Raw genomic sequence first — 19,510 nt, 5'->3', positions numbered from 1 at the left:
GTGTAAGCAAGCAACAATTCCATTTCTTCCACCCACAGGTTTGGGGAATATATATATATTACATACATACAATAGCAGAGTTGGAAGGGACCTTGGAGGTCTTCTAGTCCAACCCCCTGCCTAGGCAGGAAACCCTATACCGTTTCAGACAAATGGCTATCCAAAATCTTCTTAAAGACTTCCAGTGTTGGGGCATTCACAACTTCTGGAAGCAAATTCTGTTCCACTGATTAATTGTTCTCACTGTCAGGAAATTCTTCCTCAGTTCTAAGTTGCTTCTCTCCTTGATTAGTTTCCACCCATTGCTTCTTGTTCTACTCTCAGGTGCTTTGGATAATAGCTTGACTCCCTCTTTTTTGTGGCAACCCCTGAGATATTAGAACAATGCTATGATGTCTCCCCTAGTCCTTCTTTCTATTAAACTAGACCTACCCAGTTCCTGCAACCGTTCTTCATATGTTTAACTTCCAGTCCCCTCATCCTCTTTGTTGCTCTTCTCTGCACTCTTTCTAGAGTTGAGAACCTCTTTTCTACATCGTAGCGACCAAAACTGAATGCAAATATTCCAAGTGTGGCCTTACCAAGGCATTATAAAGTGGTATTAACACTTCACGTGATCTTGATTAATTAGGTAAAGGTTCTCCTCGGACATATGTGCTAGTCATTCCCCACTCTAGGGGGCGGTGCTCATTTCCGTTTCAAAGCCAAAGAGCCAGCGCTGTCCGAAGACGTCTCCGTGATCATGTGGCCGGCATGACTCAACACCGAAGGCTCATGGAACGCTGTTCCCTTCCCACCAAAGGTGGTCCCTATTTTTCTACTTGCATTTTTTAAGGTGCTTTTGAACGGCTAGGTTGGCAGAAGCTGGGACAAGTCACGGGAGCTCACTCCGTTACGCGGCACTAGGGATTCGAACCTCCAAACTGCCGACCTTCCTGATTGACAAGCTCAGCGTCTTAGCCACTGAGCCACCGCATCACTATTCAGGTAACACAGTCAAGGCACAGAAAAGCTATTTCTAGTTGGGTTTTTTTGGGGGGGAGGGGTCTGCTAGCCGCTCAGTGGGCAACCAGGGATAACCGGTGCAAGACAGCGAGGCTGAGCCCTCAGCGTCTTTTTGGCTGAACCCCGGGGTAGGAGAGCAACGTCTAATCTTGAGTGATTTGGGTGTAAGCTGGCAAGGTGAGAACCTGGCAGATGGGTGAAGCCAGCTGCGCAAGCCTGCCTCTTGCCACCTTCTGGCATGAAGGATCCGAGCAAAAGTGACGAGAAATGTAAATTTAAAACAAGTCTCCTTACCACTTCGTCTTCCGTCCAGCATTTTTCGATCAGTTTGGGGACGGGCTTCCTCACCAGACGCTGGAGGGCCTTCCCGGCATCGTAGTTGCTCTCGTGTAGCTGCAAGAGAGGAAGAGAGAATAAGACGGAGGTCAGTGGAAACGACGCTAGAGAGACACGAATGCTTTTTCCTGAAACAGAACCGAAGCGGAAAGCTTAGCGCCTCGGGTCAAAGATCGTTTTGGGTTCTGAAGACAAAGCCACATTTCCCCCAATTCTTCCCACGTCGTCTGCCTCAGAACCGAACCCTCCTGCGCCCCCCCCGCCCATTCCCATGACTCAGTGGCAGTGGTGAGATTCAATTTTTTTTACTACCAGTTGTGTGGGCGTGGCTTGACGGGCATGGTGTGGCTTGGTGGGCGTGGCAAGGGAAGGATACTGCAAAATCTCCAATCCCACCCCACTCTGGGGCCAGCCAGAGGTGGCATTTGCTGGTTCTCCGAACTACTCAAAATTTGCGCTACCGTTTTTTTTAACTACTCAAAATTTCTGCTACCGGTTCTCCGAACTACTCAAAATTTCTGCTACCGGTTCTCCAAACTACTCAAAATTTGCGCTTCCGGTTCTCCAAACTACTCAAAATTTCCGCTACCAGTTTTTTTAACTACTCAAAATTTCTGCTACCGGTTCTCCGAACTACTCAAAATTTCTGCTACCGGTTCTCCAAACTACTCAAAATTTGCGCTTCCGGTTCTCCAAACTACTCAAAATTTCCGCTACCGGTTCTCCAAACTACTCAAAATTTCCGCTACCAGTTTTTTTAACTACTCAAAATTTGTGCTACTGGTTCTCCGAACTACTCAAAATTTGCGCTTCCGGTTCTCCGAACTACTCAAAATTTCTGCTACCGGTTCTCCGAACTACTCAAAATTTGCGCTTCCGGTTCTCCGAACTACTCAAAATTTGCGCTTCCGGTTCTCCGAACTACTCAAAATTTCTGCTACCGGTTCTCCGAACTACTCAAAATTTGCGCTTCCGGTTCTCCGAACTACTCAAAATTTGCGCTTCCGGTTCTCCGAACTACTCAAAATTTGCGCTTCCGGTTCTCCGAACTACTCAAAATTTGCGCTTCCGGTTCTCCGAACTACTCAAAATTTGCGCTTCCGGTTCTCCGAACTACTCAAAATTTGCGCTTCCGGTTCTCCGAACTACTCAAAATTTGCGCTACCGGTTCTTTGAACTACTCAAAATTTCCGCTACCAGTTTTTTTAACTACTCAAAATTTCTGCTACTGGTTCTCCGAACTACTCAAAATTTCCGCCATCGGTTTTTTTAACTACTCAAAATTTCCGCTACCGGTTCTCCGAACTACTCAAAATTTCCGCCATCGGTTTTTTTAACTACTCAAAATTTCCGCTACCGGTTCTCCGAACTACTCAAAATTTCCGCCATCGGTTTTTTTAACTACTCAAAATTTCCGCTACCGGTTCTCCGAACTACTCAAAATTTCCGCTACTGTTTTTTTTTAACTACTCAAAATTTCTGCTACCGGATTTTTTAACTACTCAAAATTTCTGCTACCGGTTCTCCAAACTACTCAAAATTTCCACTACCGGTTCTCCGAACTACTCAAAATTTCCGCTACCAGTTCTCTGAACTACTCAAAATTTCCACTACCGGTTCTCCAGAACTTGTCAGAACCTACTGGATTTCACCCCTGCTCAGAGGGCCTATTCGGTAACCCCTCTCCCCTCCAAACGTACAACTATTTGGCCACGGCTGTTAAGTGAAGCACCCCAGTTGTCAAGCCAGTCAGGCGGTCTTTAAGTAAATCCAGCTCCCCCTCCCCTCCCCTAATTGACTCTGGCTGGGAAGATTGCAAATGGTGGCCAGGTGAGGCTGGCAATGGTTGTATAGGTGGTCCTTGACTTACAACTCACAAATTTTAAGCCCAGAATTTCTGCTGTTAAGCGAGAGTCTTGCTAAGGGAGTTTTGTCCCGGGAATGTTGTTAAGTGAATTTGGCTTCCCCCGCTGATTTTGCTAGTCAGGAGGTGGCAAAAGGGGATCTCGTGACTTTGGGACACAGCAACGGTCGTAACTATGAACCAGTTGTCAAGCGTCCAAATTTTGATTATGTGACTGCAGGGATGTTGCAATGGTGGGAACTGTGAAAAACAGTCCGAAGTTACTTTCTTCAATGCTGTTGTAACTTGGAACGGTCGCTAAATGTCGTAAATCGAGGACTACCTGTATATATACACTATTGTTCAGCTTCTCTCCAATGAATTAATCCCCTCCATCGCTTTGTGAAGTATCCCGTTTCCTGAGCATGATGCATGCGTGCGGGGCCGTAAAAGCTAACCGAATGGGTTGAATTGGCAGGGAGGGATGGCTCCGATGAAACTTAACAAACCGTTCGTCCCCCGTTGCCCCTTCGTTAATCAAGGCAACTTAACAGAAGCATACTCCGGAGCCCATCGCTCAGAGAAGCAGGGAAAGAGAACGAGGAAGGAAAGTCTGTTATTTTTTAATTAAAAAAAAATGTGATGATTAGAACTGAAGGAGCTAAATACACTCAAAACCATAAAGGGGGTGGAATTTAGAAGAAACCCTCCCATACTACCACCTCTTACAATACCTCTTACAACACTAGACAACATAGTATCAACTGGAAGTCTTTAAGAAGATGTTGGATAGCCATTTGTCTGAAATGGTATAGGGTTTCCTGCCTAGGCAGGGGGTTGGACTAGAAGACCTCCAAGGTCCCTTCCAACTCTACTATTGTATTGTATTGTATTGTATTGTATTGTATTGTATTGTATTGTATAGACCTTCAGGTTTCTAGGCTCTATCATATCTCCAGACCTAAAATGGACCCCTAACGTCCAAAGTGTTATGAAAAAAGCACAGCAAAGAATGTTCTTTCTGCGCCAACTCAGGAAGCTCAAACTGCCCAGAGAGCTGCTGATTCTGTTCTACAGAGGAATTACTAAGTTTTCTCATCTGCACCTCCATAACTGCCTAGTTTGGCTCTGCAACCAACAAGACAGACACGGACTTCAGAGGAGAATCAGAACTGCAGAAAATACATTCATCAAGAATCATAGGGTACAACACGTCGTGACAGTCATAAGTTACTAATAAGCAATCAAATCGTACTAGGAAACAAATAAAAGCAATATAATTTGTAAAGATACAAGCAACATGGTTATAGCCATAAGTGGGGAGAGATAGGTACTAGGAAGGAAGAGAAGAACAATGGTAATACAGCCTTAGTAGATAATTTGACAGTGTTGAGGGAATGATTTGTTTAGCAGAGTGATGGCATTTGGGGAAAAACTGTCCTTGTGTCTAGTTGTCTTGGTGTGCAGTGCTATATAGTGTTGTTTTGAGGATAGGAGTTGAAGCAATTTACGTCCAGGATGCGAGGGGTCTGTAGATATTTTCCCGGCCCTCTTTTTGACTCATGCAGTGTGCAGGTCCTCAATGGAAGAAGGTTGGCAGCCATTGTTTTCTATTTTATTTTTCTTTTATGTACACTAAGAGCCTATGCACCAAAGACAAATTCCTTGTGTGTCCAATCACACTTGGCCAATAAAGAATTCTATTCTATTCTGTTCTGTTCTTCTTTCCCTATTATATTCCATTATATTCTATTCTTTCCTTATTCTTTCCCTATTCTATTCTTTCCTTATTCTATTCTATTCTATTCTTTCTTTATTCTATTCTATTCTTTCCTTATTCTTTCCTTATTCTATTCTATTCTTTCCTTATTCTATTCTTTCCTTATTCTATTCTATTCTTTCCTTATTCTATTCTATTCTATTCTATTCTTTCCTTATTCTAGTCTATTCTTTCCTTATTCTATTCTTTCCCTATTCTATTCTTTCCCTATTCTATTCTTTCCCTATTCTATTCTTTCCTTATTCTATTCTATTCTATTCTTTCCTTATTCTATTCTATTCTATTCTTTCCTTATTCTAGTCTATTCTTTCCTTATTCTAGTCTATTCTATTCTTTCCTTATTCTAGTCTATTCTTTCCTTATTCTAGTCTATTCTTTCCTTATTCTATTCTATTCTATTCTTTCCTTATTCTAGTCTATTCTTTCCTTATTCTTTCCTTTATTCTAGTCTAGTCTATTCTTTCCTTATTCTATTCTTTCCTTATTCTATTCTTTCCTTATTCTATTCTATTCTTTCCTTATTCTTTCCTTATTCTATTCTATTCTTTCCTTATTCTATTCTATTCTTTCCTTATTCTATTCTATTCTATTCTTTCCCTATTCTATTCTATTCTATTCTATTCCATTCCATTCCGCATGCTGAGCCCTTCTCTTTTCCTCCAGCTTAAGAAACGGAGGCATGGAAAGGGGAGGAGGAAAGGGGAGGAGGAAAGGGGGGAGCGAGAGAATGCAAAAAATCAATATTTTGAAACTGCCGAGGCTGTTGCAATGGGTATGTTTTACTTTCCTGACGGGCTCAAATGAAAGCAATGAAGCATCCGATCCCGGCTTTAATCTCCCTGTTGGCTGTAAGGCAGGGAAGGAGGCAGGCAGGGCTTACGACATTACCTGCTTTAAATGCTAATGTTTTCCCCTCCCCTCTATTCCCCTTCGTTTATCTCACAGGAGGCCTTAACGAGGCGCTGCCCCCTCGCACGCCTTATTAGCATCACAAGGGGCAAGGGTGGGTGTGCTTGTGCGCGGAGGCGGGCGCGCATTGGGGCACCTGCCTTGCCACCGCGTGGCCTTCTGCGCTCAGCTGTCGGTCCCCGCCACCACCCTTCGGTAATGAATCTGTGAATTACGCCGCGCCACTTCCTGACCCAGCCAGCTCGGGCGCGTCAAAATATTGTCCTCGGCTTGTAATTCGTAGCTTAATTTAAAGGCCCCCGTTTTCCCGGCGACCTTTCCGAGACGGAAGCGCGGCTGCGTATCTGGGGGCACCGGTGCGGCGAAGGCACTGCACCTCCAATTATGGCCATTACCAGCCTGGCTTGAAAAGCATCTGGGCCGCGATGGTTGGGAGGGAGGGGGGTTGATAGGAAATAATGGGGAGTCCATTAAGAACCGGGCCAGGGTCTCGGACGGCTGGTTGGTTGGAGAGGGAGGGAGGGAAAGGTTGGGCTAGCTTTGCGGATGGGCTCCCTGAGGTGGGTTCCTACCAGTTTGACCGAACTGGTAGTGGTAGGGCGGCCTAGGTTGCTGGAACCGGCAGCGACCCAGGCCTGCCACGCCCCCGAACCAGTTCTCTGGTCGCCGCTGACGCCATCTTGTTTTTTGAGTTCCGCACGAGCGCAAAACAATTTCAATCGAACTGTGCAGCCGCGCAAAGCACGCGCACGAGAAAACCGGCAGTAAAGCCGGCCAGAACCCACCCCTGCTGCGGGGGTCTTGAAAGGGGTGTCTATGTGTGTTGAGTTTTTCCCCTCTCCCCCCTTTACCCTCCCCCTAATGCAATACACATGTGACCCCCCCGCGCATGCATGCGCTCCCCCCACCCGTGTGAATGTGTCTGTGACCCCCCGCAAGCACATGCGACCTTCCCGCACTTGCCCCGCCCATGTGTGTATGACACCCCCCCACACACTGCCCCACCCCCTACTCATCCTACTCATGCACAGCAGAGGCCTAAAAACCAGCTGGCCGGCAGGAGGCGCGTACGCGGGCACGGTGGAGCTGAGCTGGGGCGACGGCTCTCATGCCCGCAGAGAGGGCTCTATGGTATGATTGCCATAGATTCGCCATCACAGGGCTAGGAAAAGCTATAAAATACCAGGCTCTGGATGGGTGGACTTTTTAGCACAATCCTCCAACAGGCTGCATCTCAGTCGTGAAAATAATGGCTTTTTCCGCCCCCCCTCCTCCCTGCAAATTTGAGCCAGGCGCTCAACTTCACCCTTTGGATCTTGGGAGACTAAAAAGCGGTGTGCGTTTCAAATGCGACCATCAAGGACATCAGAAGCCATAACGTGAGAGCTCGCTCTACGGGAAAATTAGAGCCGCTGCTATCAAACGCCGGCTTAGCGCCTGCAAATTTTAATTAAGACATGGATTTACAAGGGCTGCAAGATATTAAAGGCAGAGGCCATTCTTCGGCTGACAGATATTTCAGCTTTCTTTCTCTCCCCCTCCTCCCCCATATAGTTGAAAAGGAAAAAAGAAGGAAGAGAAATCTTCCAGCGAGGAATTATCAGGAATCGGGACTTTTATATAACACTATTAAAGCCAAGCCGGGCCTGAATTTTCTGGCCTTTGATAATCTTGGAGGGGAACACTTAGAGCTCTGCCTGTCTCTTCAAATATCTGCAGATGTTTTAATGGGAAGGGGGGCAGTGGGGAGGTGAATAAGATACAGGAAGGGGGGGAGGGAGGGAGGAAGAAAAAAGAGGGAGGAGGAGGAAGGAGATAAGAATAAATGGAGGAGAAGGGAAGGAGGAAGGAAAAAGAGGGAGGAGGAGCGAGGAAGGGAGAGAAGAATAAATGGAAGAAAAGGGGAGAATAATAAATAGAGAAGGGAGGGAAGGAAGGAAGGAAAAAGAGTGAGGAGTGAGGAAGGAAGGAGAGAAGAATAAATGGAGAAGGGGAGGGAGGGAGGGAGGAAAAAGAGGGAGGAGGAGCGAGGAAAGAATAAATGGAGGAAAAGGGGAGGAAGGGAGGGAGGGAGGGAGGAAGGAAAAATAGGGAGGAGGAGCACGGAAGGGAGAGAAGAATAAATGGAGGAGAAGGGAAGGAATGAAGGGAGGGAGGGAGGAAGAAAGGAAGGAAAAAGAGGGAGGAGAAAGGAAGGAGAGAAGAATAAATGGAGAAGGGAAGGGAGGGAGGGAGGGAGGGAGGAAAAAGAGGGAGGAGGAGGAAGGAAGGAGAGAGGAATAAATGGAGGGGAAGAGAAGGGAGGAAGGAGAGAAGACTAAATGGAGGGGAAGGGAAAGGAACGGAGGAAGGAAGGAATAGAAAGAGGGCAGCAGGTAGGTGAAGAGGATACAGAATATTTTTTAACATGGGATTTGTTCTATCAATGGTTAGATAATAGGGGCAGAAGTTAGAAGTTGAAAGATTATCAATAGGTGTAAACAAACAATATATTACTACTGCTATTACTACGTATAAAGTAAATAGACCCAGACAAGACACTGTTTACCAAGCCCCAATGGATGTTCAAGAAAAATGTATAAATAAAGTGTTTTTAAAAGGGTGGGGAGGGGGGAGGCAAGGAGCCTTGCCTACCGACATCCTTCCTCCAAGCCCGACTTCAGCTGTCAGTCTGATGAAGAAGGAGAAGTCCTCAATTTAAGACCACCATCGGGAGCAGAATTTTCGCTGCTAAGCATAGCAGGTGTTAAAGTGAGTCGCATCCACATTTACAACTATTTGGCCACGACTGTTAAGCGAATCACCAGTTGTCAAGCCAGTCAGGCAGTTGTTAAGTGAATCAGCTCCCCCCCCCCCCCTTGGACTCTTGCTTGTTGAAAGCTGGCTGGGATTGCAAATGGGGATCAGGTGCCCCCGGGAGGCTGCAATTGTTGTACAGGTACGTCCCCGACTTACGGCCATGATTTTGAGGGAAGGGATTGAAGGAGGGAGGAAGAAAGAATAAATGGAGGGGAAGGGAAGGGCGGAAGGAAAGAAAAAGGGAGAAGGAAGGAAGGAAAGAGAAAATAAATGGAGGGAAAAGGAAGATAAGGGAATGGAGGAAGGAAGGGAGGAAGGAGAGAAGAATAAATGGAGGGGAAGGAAATGGCAGAAGGAAGGAAAAAAAAGGGAGGAGGAGGAAGGAAGGAAGGAAGGAAGGAAGGAAGGAAGGAAGGAGAGAAGAATAAATGGAGGGGAAGGGAAGATAAGGGAATGGGGGAAGGGAGGAAGGAAAAAGAGAGGAGGGGGGAGGGAGGAAGGTGAGAAGAACAAATGGAGGGGAAGAGAAGGGAAGGGAGGAAGGAGAGACGAATAAATTGAAGGGAAGGGAATGGCGGAAGGAAGGAAAGAAAAAGGGAGGAGGAAAGAAGGAAGGAGGGAAGGAGATAAGAATAAATGGAGGGGAAGGGAAGAAAAGGAATTGGGGAAAGAAGGAAAAAGAGGGGGAGGAGGAAAGAAGGAAGGAAAAAGAGGGAGGGGGAGGGAGAAAGGAAGGAAGGGAAGGAAGGAAGGAATGAAGGAAAAAGAGGGAGGAGGAAGGAAGGATAAATGGAGAGAGTAATAAATGGAGGGGGGAAGGGAGAGAAGGGGAGGGAGGGCAGGAAGGAAATAGAGCAGCCTCGGTCGTTAAGGGAAACAGACCCAGGGAGGGAGGAAATGTTCCACCAACTAATATAACTGCTGCTCAGCAAAAGAAAAAAGAAAAAAACAGCCTTATTCTCTCCACGCCTTTTGGGTGTAATTAACAATAAATCACGCTGAGGGTTACAGCACCCTGTTATTACATAAATAAAACCCTGGGAAAGAACTTGGTCAGGAATGATTTATGGGAAGGGATGCTCTGAAGTTTATTGTATTTCCATAATAAGGCATCATAAGAGCGTGTGCATTCCCCCCCCCGTACCCCATTATCATTTCTAAACATACACACGCCCCCCTCCGCGCCAACAGACGCGATATTCCCACCCGCCCATTGGAAACCAGACCGGGACGGAGGCCAATTTGGGCTCCCGGCAAAACCAAAAGCAGGTAACCCACCACTTCTTCCTGGTTGGAGAACCATTTCAAGGTCTATATATATATCTTAGCCCCTAATAAAGATATTTGTTCCATGTGGTTTGGCTGGATTGCTATTATCCTTCTCGTTGTTTCTACCTTCTCTTATTAGTATCTTATAATTGTATTGCTTTAATAGTTTGTAAGTACACTGAGAGCTTCTGCACCGGAGACAAATTCCTTGTGTGTCCAACCACATTTGGCCAATAAAAGAATTCTATTCTATTCTATTATTCTATTCTATTCTATTCTATTCTATTCTATTCTATTCTATTCAACCCTATTCCTCTTCCTTATTCCTAATTCTATCCTACTCCTATTCCATTCTTATATCCTTTCCTATTCCTTATTGTATTCTATTGTATAATATTTTCATTCCATTATTCTATTTCTATTCTATTCAACCCTATTCCTCTTCCTTATTCCTAATTCTATCCTACTCCTATTCCATTCTTATATCCTTTCCTATTCCTTATTGTATTCTATTGTATAATATTTTCATTCCATTATTCTATTTCTATTCTATTCTATTCAACCCTATTCCTCTTCCTTATTCCTAATTCTATTCTATTCTACTCCTATTCCATACTTATATCCTTTCCTATTCTTTATTGTATTCTATTGTATAATATTTTCATTCCATTATTCTATTTCTATTCTATTCAACCCTATTCCTCTTCCTTATTCCTAATTCTATTCTACTCCTATTCCATTCTTATATCCTTTCCTATTCTTTATTGTATTCTATTGTATAATATTTTCATTCCATTATTCTATTTCTATTCTATTCTATTCAACCCTATTCCTCTTCCTTATTCCTAATTCTATTCTACTCATATTCCATTCTTATATCCTTTCCTATTCCATTATTCTATTCTAGTTTTCATTCCATTATTCTATTCCATTCTATTCAACCCTATTCCTCTTCCTTATTCCTAATTCTATTCTACTCCTATTCCATTCTTATATCCTTTCCTATTCCTTATTGCATTCTATTGTATTATATTTTCATTCCATTATTCTATTTCTATTCTACTCAACCCTATTCCTCCTTATTCCTAATTCTATTCTATTCTACTTCCATTCCATTCTTATATCCTTTCCTATTCTATTCTAGTTTTCATTCCATTATTCTATTCCATTCTATTCAACCCTCTTCCTCTTCCTTATTCCTAATTCTATTCTACTCCTATTCCATTCTCATAGCCTTTCCTATTCCTTATTGCATTCTATTGTATTATATTTTCATTCCATTATTCTATTTCTATTCTACTCAACCCTATTCCTCTTCCTTATTCCTAATTCTATTCTATTCTACTTCCATTCCATTCTTATATCCTTTCCTATTCTATTCTAGTTTTCATTCCATTATTCTATTCCATTCTATTCAACCCTCTTCCTCTTCCTTATTCCTAATTCTATTCTACTCCTATTCTATTCTCATATCCTTTCCTATTCCTTATTCTATTTTATTCTATTCTATTCCCTCTTCCCTTCTCTTCTATTCCATTCCCTATTCTATTCTACTCTACTCAACCCTCTTCCTCTTCCTCATTCTATTTTCTATTCTACTCTACTCATCCCTATTCCTAATTCTATTCTATTCTACTCCCATTCTCCTATCCTTTCCTACTCCTTATTCTATTCTACTCCTATTCCATTCTCACATCTTTTCCTAGTCCTTTTTCCATTCTCTATCCCTGTTCCCTACCCCATCCTTTTCCCCTTTCCCCTCCCTGCCCATTCACCTTGGGAAAACCTTCACCCTTGGATGCATATCACACAGTATTGAGCAGGCAAAAAATCCCGGAGGTTTTCAAGCGAACGTCTGAAGGGCACCCCAGCAACTAGCCAGGTGTCGCAAGTGGGCTGGAGAGCAGCCAAGGGCAACCATCTTACAATGAGGAGGAGAGCTGTAGCAAGCCTCTATGCCAGTTCGGTTATTCTACAGTTCCCTTCCTAAACTTTCTCCCCTCCTGCCCTCTGCTCTGTGGGTTGGACCCGTCTGTCTGCCTAAAATTCACAAGGTGGACCCAAACACGGGCAGGATTTTGAACACAGAAGGCTTTCATTCCCTGCCTGGCATTTTTGAGCCAGGTCTGGAGCTGGTCTGTTGAACTGCTGACTCTTAACTATTCAGAAAAGAAATATATATATTTTCAGACTATTCGGTCGGATACCTGTGCTTCGCTACCGAACTATGTGATTCGGATTGATAAATGGACAGTTAAAGCTTGAACATTGATGAGTAGTTACGACCGATCGTCCTCTCCTCTCCCCTTCTCCCCCTCAAGCTTGCCCCACAGAGGGCTCTCCTATCTTATCCCCTTCTCTCCCTCAGGCTGGCCCCATTGGTCCTCATCCCAGCCGGCAGGTTGGATGAGTCACACGCTGGCCACGCCCACAAGGCAGTTGGAACAGAGTTCTTTTCGGGGTGGGGAGGGGGAGTAGAACGTCTAATTCCTTAGCATTGGAGCGTGATGATAATAATAATAATAATAATAATAATAATAATAATAATAATAATATAAGAAATACTAATGCTCCGAGTTTTCTTAGCGAGCGCCTAAGAAGCCAAGAGGAACCTATGCGCCAAATTTCAAGTTTGTAGCCTTTACGGTTCTGGAGATTTCGTGATGGTACGTGAGTGGCACTTGGCTTTTAGATTTCTAGATTAATGGAAAAGGTTATTTTTCTGAGGATCATGAGTCACCCCTAAGCGAAAGAACCCAATTCCTAAGGGGGGGGGGAATGCACCGCCTAAGAGGGGATAATCCAACACAGTGACGTGCGGTGAGGTTTATGGCTGGTGAGGCTGGTGACGTCATCAGGAAGGCGGGGAATGGGACCACGTGTGCTGGAGGCCGAGGCTGCCTCAGCCTCCAGCACACGTGATCCCATTCCCCGCCTTCCTGAGCGTGCTCCGCTGGCTCGCGCTCTGCAGTCCTCGAAAGCGACTGGGGAACAATGAGAACCTTCCTGCCTCTGCTGGACTTTGCGCACTCCTCGCAACTGCAATAGACGTCCAGAAGTGGCAGGGGCTGTTGGGCTGGAAGCCCAAACCCCATTAGCCACAAAAGCCACTTCTGGACGTATATTGCAGTCACGAGGAGCGCGCAAAGTCCATCAGAGGCAGGAAGGTTCTCGTCGTTCCCCAGTCGCTTTCGTGGCTTCGTCATCCGGGAGCGCCGACAACATTTCTGCCTCCGCAGCTCCCGGGCGCGGCCGGACGGATGTATATAATATTATATGTATTTGTGTTACATATATATATATGTATTTGTGTCATTTGTGATGAGCCGAAGGACAGAAAGAGGGAGTAGTGACCTTCCTCCCATATTTAGGCATACCAGGGGTTGTAACACAAATACATACCTATTTCCCTGGCTCAACTGATAAGGAGGAGAGCCTGTGGCTTAGTGGCTAAGACTCCTGCCTAAGATATAATACAGCCCAGGTTCAAATCCCAGTAAGGGTATGGCTAGCCGATGAGAGCTAATTAGCTCGAAATAGATCTATACTAGTCTCCCTTTATTTATTTATCAGTACAAATACAACACAAATATATATATATATATATATACCTGCCATCTTCAAGCGTGGGCTTAAAATGGGAACGTATATAATATTATATACTATTATTTCATGAAGAGAGGTGAGGCTCTGCCTCCCTTGCCTCCCCTGACCGCAAGTCCCTGATCCAACATGTGCTCAAGTAATTCAACTCTCTTTTCACTTCCCGAGAGAAGTCAGTGGCTCCTTGTCCCACACAATAGCAGGGACCGGCCTATGAAAACCCTGCAAAGAAGAACCTGGGATGGGATGGGAGGCACGAATTGCTCAAACGTTTATTTCTGGAAAGAAAGGCGGAAGTTGACTTCTTACTGTGTTGAGGGCGTTGAGAGTGGTGTCATCCCGGGAAGCCGCCACGCAGCCGTCTTCCGTCGAACCGCCGTCGCACATCCCTGCGAAAGCCGCCATGCTCCTTCGAGGGCCAAACAGAAAATTTGAATTTTAGCAGGTGGCTAAAATTAGCGAGTAGCGAGTAGAGCCAAAACAATATTGAGGGGTAATTTTTTTTTTTTACCAAGCTAAACCCTCAACTTAAAACAGGGATTACAGGTAACCCTCGACTGATGGCCGCAACGGAGAAGAGAAATTCAGTCGCTGAGCGAGGCAGCGGTTAGTTGTGTCACGGCCCATTTTATGACCCTTTGGCCACAGTTAAGGGAATCTGCATGAACTGTTGCAAGCTGAGAGTCCCTATAGTGGCGGCGCAGGGGTTAGAATGCAGTTCAGGAGGTCCTCGACTTACAACAGTTTAGTGACCATTCAGTGATCATTTAGTGACCATTCAGAGTTACAACGGCGGTGAAAAAAGGGACTTATGACCGTTTCCCACACACACACACACACAGACTTTCCACCTTTGTAGCATGAGCATGTGATCAAAATTCAGATGCTTGGCAACTAGTTCATACTTATGACCACGGCTGTGTCCCACGGTCACGTCATCCCCTTTCAGGTTACTCATTTAACAATGGCAGCGATTCACTTAACAGCCGTGGCACAAAGCGGTCGTAAAATGGGGCAAACCCCCCACTTAATGAAAGTTTCACTTAGCGACATAAATTTTGGCCTCAATTGCGGTCGTAGCTTGAGGACTGCCTGTAGGGCAGGCTAATTCTGCCCACGGCCAGCAGTTCGATCCTGACCAGCTCAAGGTTGACTCAGCCTTCCGTCCTTCCGAGGTGGGTAAAATGAGGACCCAGATTGTTGGGGGGCAAGAGGCTGACTCTGTAACCCGCTTAGAGAGAGCTGTAAAAGCACTGTGAAGCGGTATATAAGTCTAAGGGCTATTGCTATCTTCCTTCCTTCTTTCCCTCCCTCCCTTGTGGTTAGAATGCAGTGTTGCAGGCTAACTCTGCCCAATGCCAGCAGTTCGATCCTAACCGACTGGCTCAAGGTTGACTCAGCCTTCCGTGGTCAGTAAAACGAGGACCCAGATTGTTGGGGGCAAGAGGCTGACTCTGTAAACCTCTTAGAGAAGGCCGTGAAGCAGCATATAAGCCTAACTGCTATTGTTATTTTTTCTTCCTCCTTCCTTCCTTCCCTCCTTCCCACCCACCCCCCTCCCAGTGGTTAGAATGCAGTATTGCAGGCTAACTCTGCCCAATGCCAGCAGTTCGATCCTGACAAGCTCAAGATCGACTCAGCCTTCCGTCCTTCCGAGGTGGGTAAAACGAGGACCCAGATTGTTGGGGGCAAGAGGCTGACTCTGTAAACCTCTTAGAGAAGGCCGTGAAGCAGCATATAAGCCTAACTGCTATTGTTATTTTTTCTTCCTCCTTCCTTCCTTCCCTCCTTCCCACCCACCCCCCTCCCAGTGGTTAGAATGCAGTATTGCAGGCTAACTCTGCCCACAGCCAGGAGTTCGATCCTGACAAGCTCAAGATCGACTCAGCCTTCCGTCCTTCCGAGGTGGGTAAAACGAGGACCCAGATTGTTGGGGGCAAGAGGCTGACTCTGTAAACTGCTTAGAGATGGCTGTAAAAGCACTGCGGAGCGGCATATAAATCTAAGCTCTCTTGCTGGGACAGCGCCCGCTTTTGAAACGAATCAGAAAGTGGGGGGAAAAACCAGGTCTCGTGGGACAGCCTAGTGCAGCCCACCTCTCTTCCCAAAAAAGCACCCCGGCTTTCCAAGCTTCCTCCCCAATCTGAAGGAAGGCCGGTTGCTTTCCGAAAGTGATTCTTACCTGGCCGCCCGCAGGTACATGAGTAGATCGCAATCGTTGACTCCGGGCATCCAGACCAGCTCTTCATGACGCGTCACCGCGTCCCCATCTCCAGAAGGGAAGGGCTGCAGCTCGGGGAGCTTGGCCTGGAAAGAAGAGGGCAGAAAAAAATCAGAGGAACGTTCCCCCGTCACATCCCTTCGCGCGGGCACGCGAGGCGAACTTTTCAAAAGCGGAGGTTAAAGCAAACTTTCCAAGTTGAGAAAGTCTTGAGATGTAAAGAAAAGGGGCTCGGTGCCCTGTGGGGAGAGGAAGGGCCTTCGCACAACCAAGCAGGGCATCCAAACGCACAGTTGTGGCCCACCAGTGGAGCTGGCAGCAGATTCGGAGAGTGAGGAGGCTGGGGAGGAAGATGGGCTAGTCCTGGAGTCTGGGGAAGGCTCTGTGTCGGAGGCAGAGAGGAGGCCAGGGCCGTCTGACAGTTATCAGCTGCCTTCAGAGTCAGACATCAGTGAGGCAGAAGAACAGCTGGAGCCTGTTCTTAGTGTGCGCATGCGCAGAGCGGCCAGACGAAGGGAAGAGCTAAAGAACAGGGGTCAACTTGGGAGTAAGGCCACAGGTGGACGATGAACGGCCCCTCCCAGAGGACATAAAAGAGGAGCGAAAGGGGAGGGGAGTTTGCAGGAGACCATTAGTTCGTTTAATTGGTTCGTGACTCCCTGAGATTCCTTGCCAAGTTCTGCAGAGATCGGCCTGGCAGCTCTCCAAGCCAGAGAAGGTCTGTGACCGTAAATCCTCCCTTGAAAACTTATCTGAGTGTGAATGAGCGGAATTCATAGTAAAGTAATAAAATGGGTTTTTGTTGGGACAAGGAGTTTGCTTCAGGCTCCTGGGAAGCCTCGGTCAGAACAGGCTGTAAGCAACACCAATTCTTCAAACATGGTTTGTTGGAATGGCTTTTTGTGGAAAAATCAAACTGCACAGTGAGGCGATGCTGGGGGCAACCTTACCTGATGGCTGGGCCCAACCCGGATTTCTCCCTGGGTGCTGTTCAGCCTCCTGCAAATTAAAGACACAGAAGGGTTAAGACAGATCGACTGGGCCGCGAGTACAAGACAATGGGGAAAGCTGCAGCCCTCAACTGACTACAACTCCCAGCAGCCCCCACCCACACAGGAACTGCGTTGCTGGAGGGAATGCCACAGGTGCCCCGTGCGCAGCACTCGAACGAATCCTCCTTCTGCTGCATGTCACTGGAACAGGAGGCGCAACAGCTCTCGAAAGGCACAGAAAGTTGGGTTATGTTTAGAGTGGGCTCACCACAGTGCAACGGAGAAGCTATTGGTGGACATGTGCTGGATAGAAGATGATGGGGAACAGCATGTGATCCTTGGGTTTTAACATTCAGGAAGCGAAGGGGGAAGGGGAGGAGAGGAGAGGAAGAAGAGAGAAGGGAAGGGAAGGGAAGGAAGAAGGAAGGAAAGGAAGAAGAAGGAAGGGAAGGAAAGGAAGAAGAGGGAAGGGAAGGAAGAACAGAGAAGAAAAGGAAAGGAAGGGAAGGGGAAGGAAAGGAGGAAGAAGGAATGGAAAGGGACCGAAAGGAAAGGAAGAAGAGGGAAGGGAAGGGAAGGAGGAAGAGGGAAGGGAAGGAAGAACAGGGAAGAAAAGGAAAGGAAGAAGAGGAAAGGGAAGGTGAAGGAAAGGAGGAAGAAGGAATGGAAAGGAAGGAAAGGGAAGGAAAGGGAAGGAAGAAGAGGGACGGAAAGGAAAGGAAGAAGAGGGAAGAAGAAGAAAGGAGGAAGAGGGAAGGGAAGGAAGAAGAGGGAAGGAAGAAGAGGGAAGGAAAGGTAAAAAATTTGATTTAAATCACTAGGAAAAAGGCCTGATTTAAATCAACTCGATTTAAATCATAATCTTTAAAGAGCCATTGTCACCTCTCCCGTGAAACTGTGTGAATGCATCCAATGCAATGCATGTTATCTCAGTTTGCACAGCTTGGATTCCCTGTTTACCAAAAGGTGTAAATATTGCAGAAAATACAGCCTCGTGCTACGTAACTAAGCTCCATTTCATGCTGAACGAACTAAATTATTAATGTATCTTAAATAGAAAACTGTCTTGAGATAGATTTTTTTTTCCATCCAAAAGCATTTCATGAAAATAAATGATAAAAATAAAAATCCGATTTAAATTTAAAAATAAAACACACAGATTTTTATCTGCCTTGTTTACGCGGAGAAAGAAGTTGGGGTGGATGCAACCAATGATGGGAGATGTGCTTCCCACCAAAACAGCGTAATTGGGAAATTTGCGGACTCTGGGAGAAAAGCGGGCATCGGGTGGGAGACTGATCCAGTTTTGATGGGCTGGTAAACCTGGTTGGAAATCGTAGAAAGGACCGGGAACTGTCATTGTTTGAAGCTGTCACGTAGGATGAGGAGGCCTCGGGCAGGTGGACCTCAAGTCTTCTGTGGCTCCAGCCTCGCGTGGGCTAGGCAGAGTTTCGAGTTTGGCAAGAGTGCGAATCTATATCTTTTAGTTCAGGCCAGATCGAAGTACTCCCTTGGGCCGGATTCGTCGCCCGGGCCTTGAGTTTGACACCCTGATGTAGAGGAAGGCCGGCCAACTTACTGTATTTTTCGTAGCATAAGATGCACCTTTACCCCCCTAAAAGAGGATGAAAATTTGTGTGCGTCTTATACACTGAATGTAGACCCACCAAACGGCCCCAACCCTTTGGCCTCTGCCTCCCAGCAATTTACCTGGTTGCAGCCATCGAGCTTGCGGAGGCTTCAATAGTCTATTGCAATCCCTGCAGCCTGAAACAGCTGATGATCGGGAGAAATTGAAAGTGAAACTTGCTGTTTGCTCCAGGTGGCAAATTGCTGGGAGGCAGATTTTTTTTTTCTTGTGCTAATCAGGCTGTTTGCTGCAAGGAGGTAAGTCAACAACTATAAATGCCTATAGAATGTTCAAATTATTAGACTTATTTTTTAAAGACTGTTTTATTAATTTTTCTAGACAACTTAACAAAATGAAGAAGCTTTTTAAAATAAATGCTCGATCTGAAGAGGCCCAGTGCTATTGCTTTAAAAAATGCTATTACTTTAAATAGCTATACTTCCAGAAAGCACATCAATTTTAACAGCATCTGTACAAGTATAGTCTGAAATGTAACACTACAAACAGCGTATATTGTCTGGGCTGTTTGTTGCAAGGAGGCAAATTGCTGAGAGGCAGATATTTTTCCCTTGTTTTCCTCCCCAAAATCTAGGTGCGTCTTATACTTTGGAGCGTCTTATACTCGGGGAAAATACGGTATTTCAGTTTTGGTCACCATGATGTAAAAACGATGTGGAGACTCTAGAAAAAGTGTAGAGAAGAGCAACCAAGATGATTAGGGGGCTAAAACATATGAAGAACGGTTGCAGGAACTGGGTATGTTTAGCTTAAGAGAAAGAAGGACTAGGGGAGACATGATAGCAGTCTTCCAATATCTCAGGGGTTGCCACAAAGAAGAGGGAGTCAAGCTATTCTCCAAGGCACCTGAGGGTAGAACAAGAAGCAATGGGTGGAAACTAATCAAGGAGAGAAGCAACTTAGAACTGAAGAGAAACTTCCTGAGAGTTAGAACAATTAATCAGTGGAACAGAATTTGCTTCCAGAAGTTGTGAATGCTCCAACACTGGAAGTCTTTAAGAAGATGTTGGATAGCCATTTGTCTGAAGTGGTGTAGGGTTTCCTGCCTAGGCAGGGGGTTGGACTAGAAGACCTCCAAGGTCTCTTCCAACTCTGTTTATTCTAT

The 19,510-nt window shown here is 45.7% G+C and overlaps 2 protein-coding genes across 8 annotated transcripts in view; one reads left to right on the top strand and one right to left on the bottom strand.

The window, feature by feature from the left end:
• RERE (arginine-glutamic acid dipeptide repeats) overlaps positions 1-19,510 on the bottom strand; it is a 291,780-nt gene that overhangs the window by 81,645 nt on the left and 190,625 nt on the right. For all 7 annotated transcript variants that reach the window (XM_081954888.1, XM_081954889.1, XM_081954886.1 and 4 more), the window contains 4 exons: positions 16,716-16,764; positions 15,727-15,851; positions 13,854-13,953; positions 1,300-1,398 (listed from right to left, as the gene is read on the bottom strand). In XM_081954888.1, coding sequence (XP_081811014.1) covers positions 1,300-1,398; positions 13,854-13,953; positions 15,727-15,851; positions 16,716-16,764 — 373 coding nt within the window. The remainder of the gene's footprint in view (positions 1-1,299; positions 1,399-13,853; positions 13,954-15,726; positions 15,852-16,715; positions 16,765-19,510) is intronic.
• CA6 (carbonic anhydrase 6) overlaps positions 19,414-19,510 on the top strand; it is a 261,946-nt gene continuing 261,849 nt past the window's right edge. The window contains exon 1 of the mRNA XM_081954962.1: positions 19,414-19,435. The gene's annotated coding sequence lies outside the window, so the exon portion shown is untranslated. The remainder of the gene's footprint in view (positions 19,436-19,510) is intronic.

The sequence above is a fragment of the Natrix helvetica genome, assembly GCF_964273705.1.
Source record: "Natrix helvetica genome assembly, chromosome: 5".
In the NCBI taxonomy this organism is placed as follows: Eukaryota; Metazoa; Chordata; class Lepidosauria; order Squamata; family Natricidae; genus Natrix; species Natrix helvetica.
The sequence above is the reverse complement of the archived record's forward strand: the minus strand, read 5'-3'. Positions and strand labels throughout refer to the sequence as shown.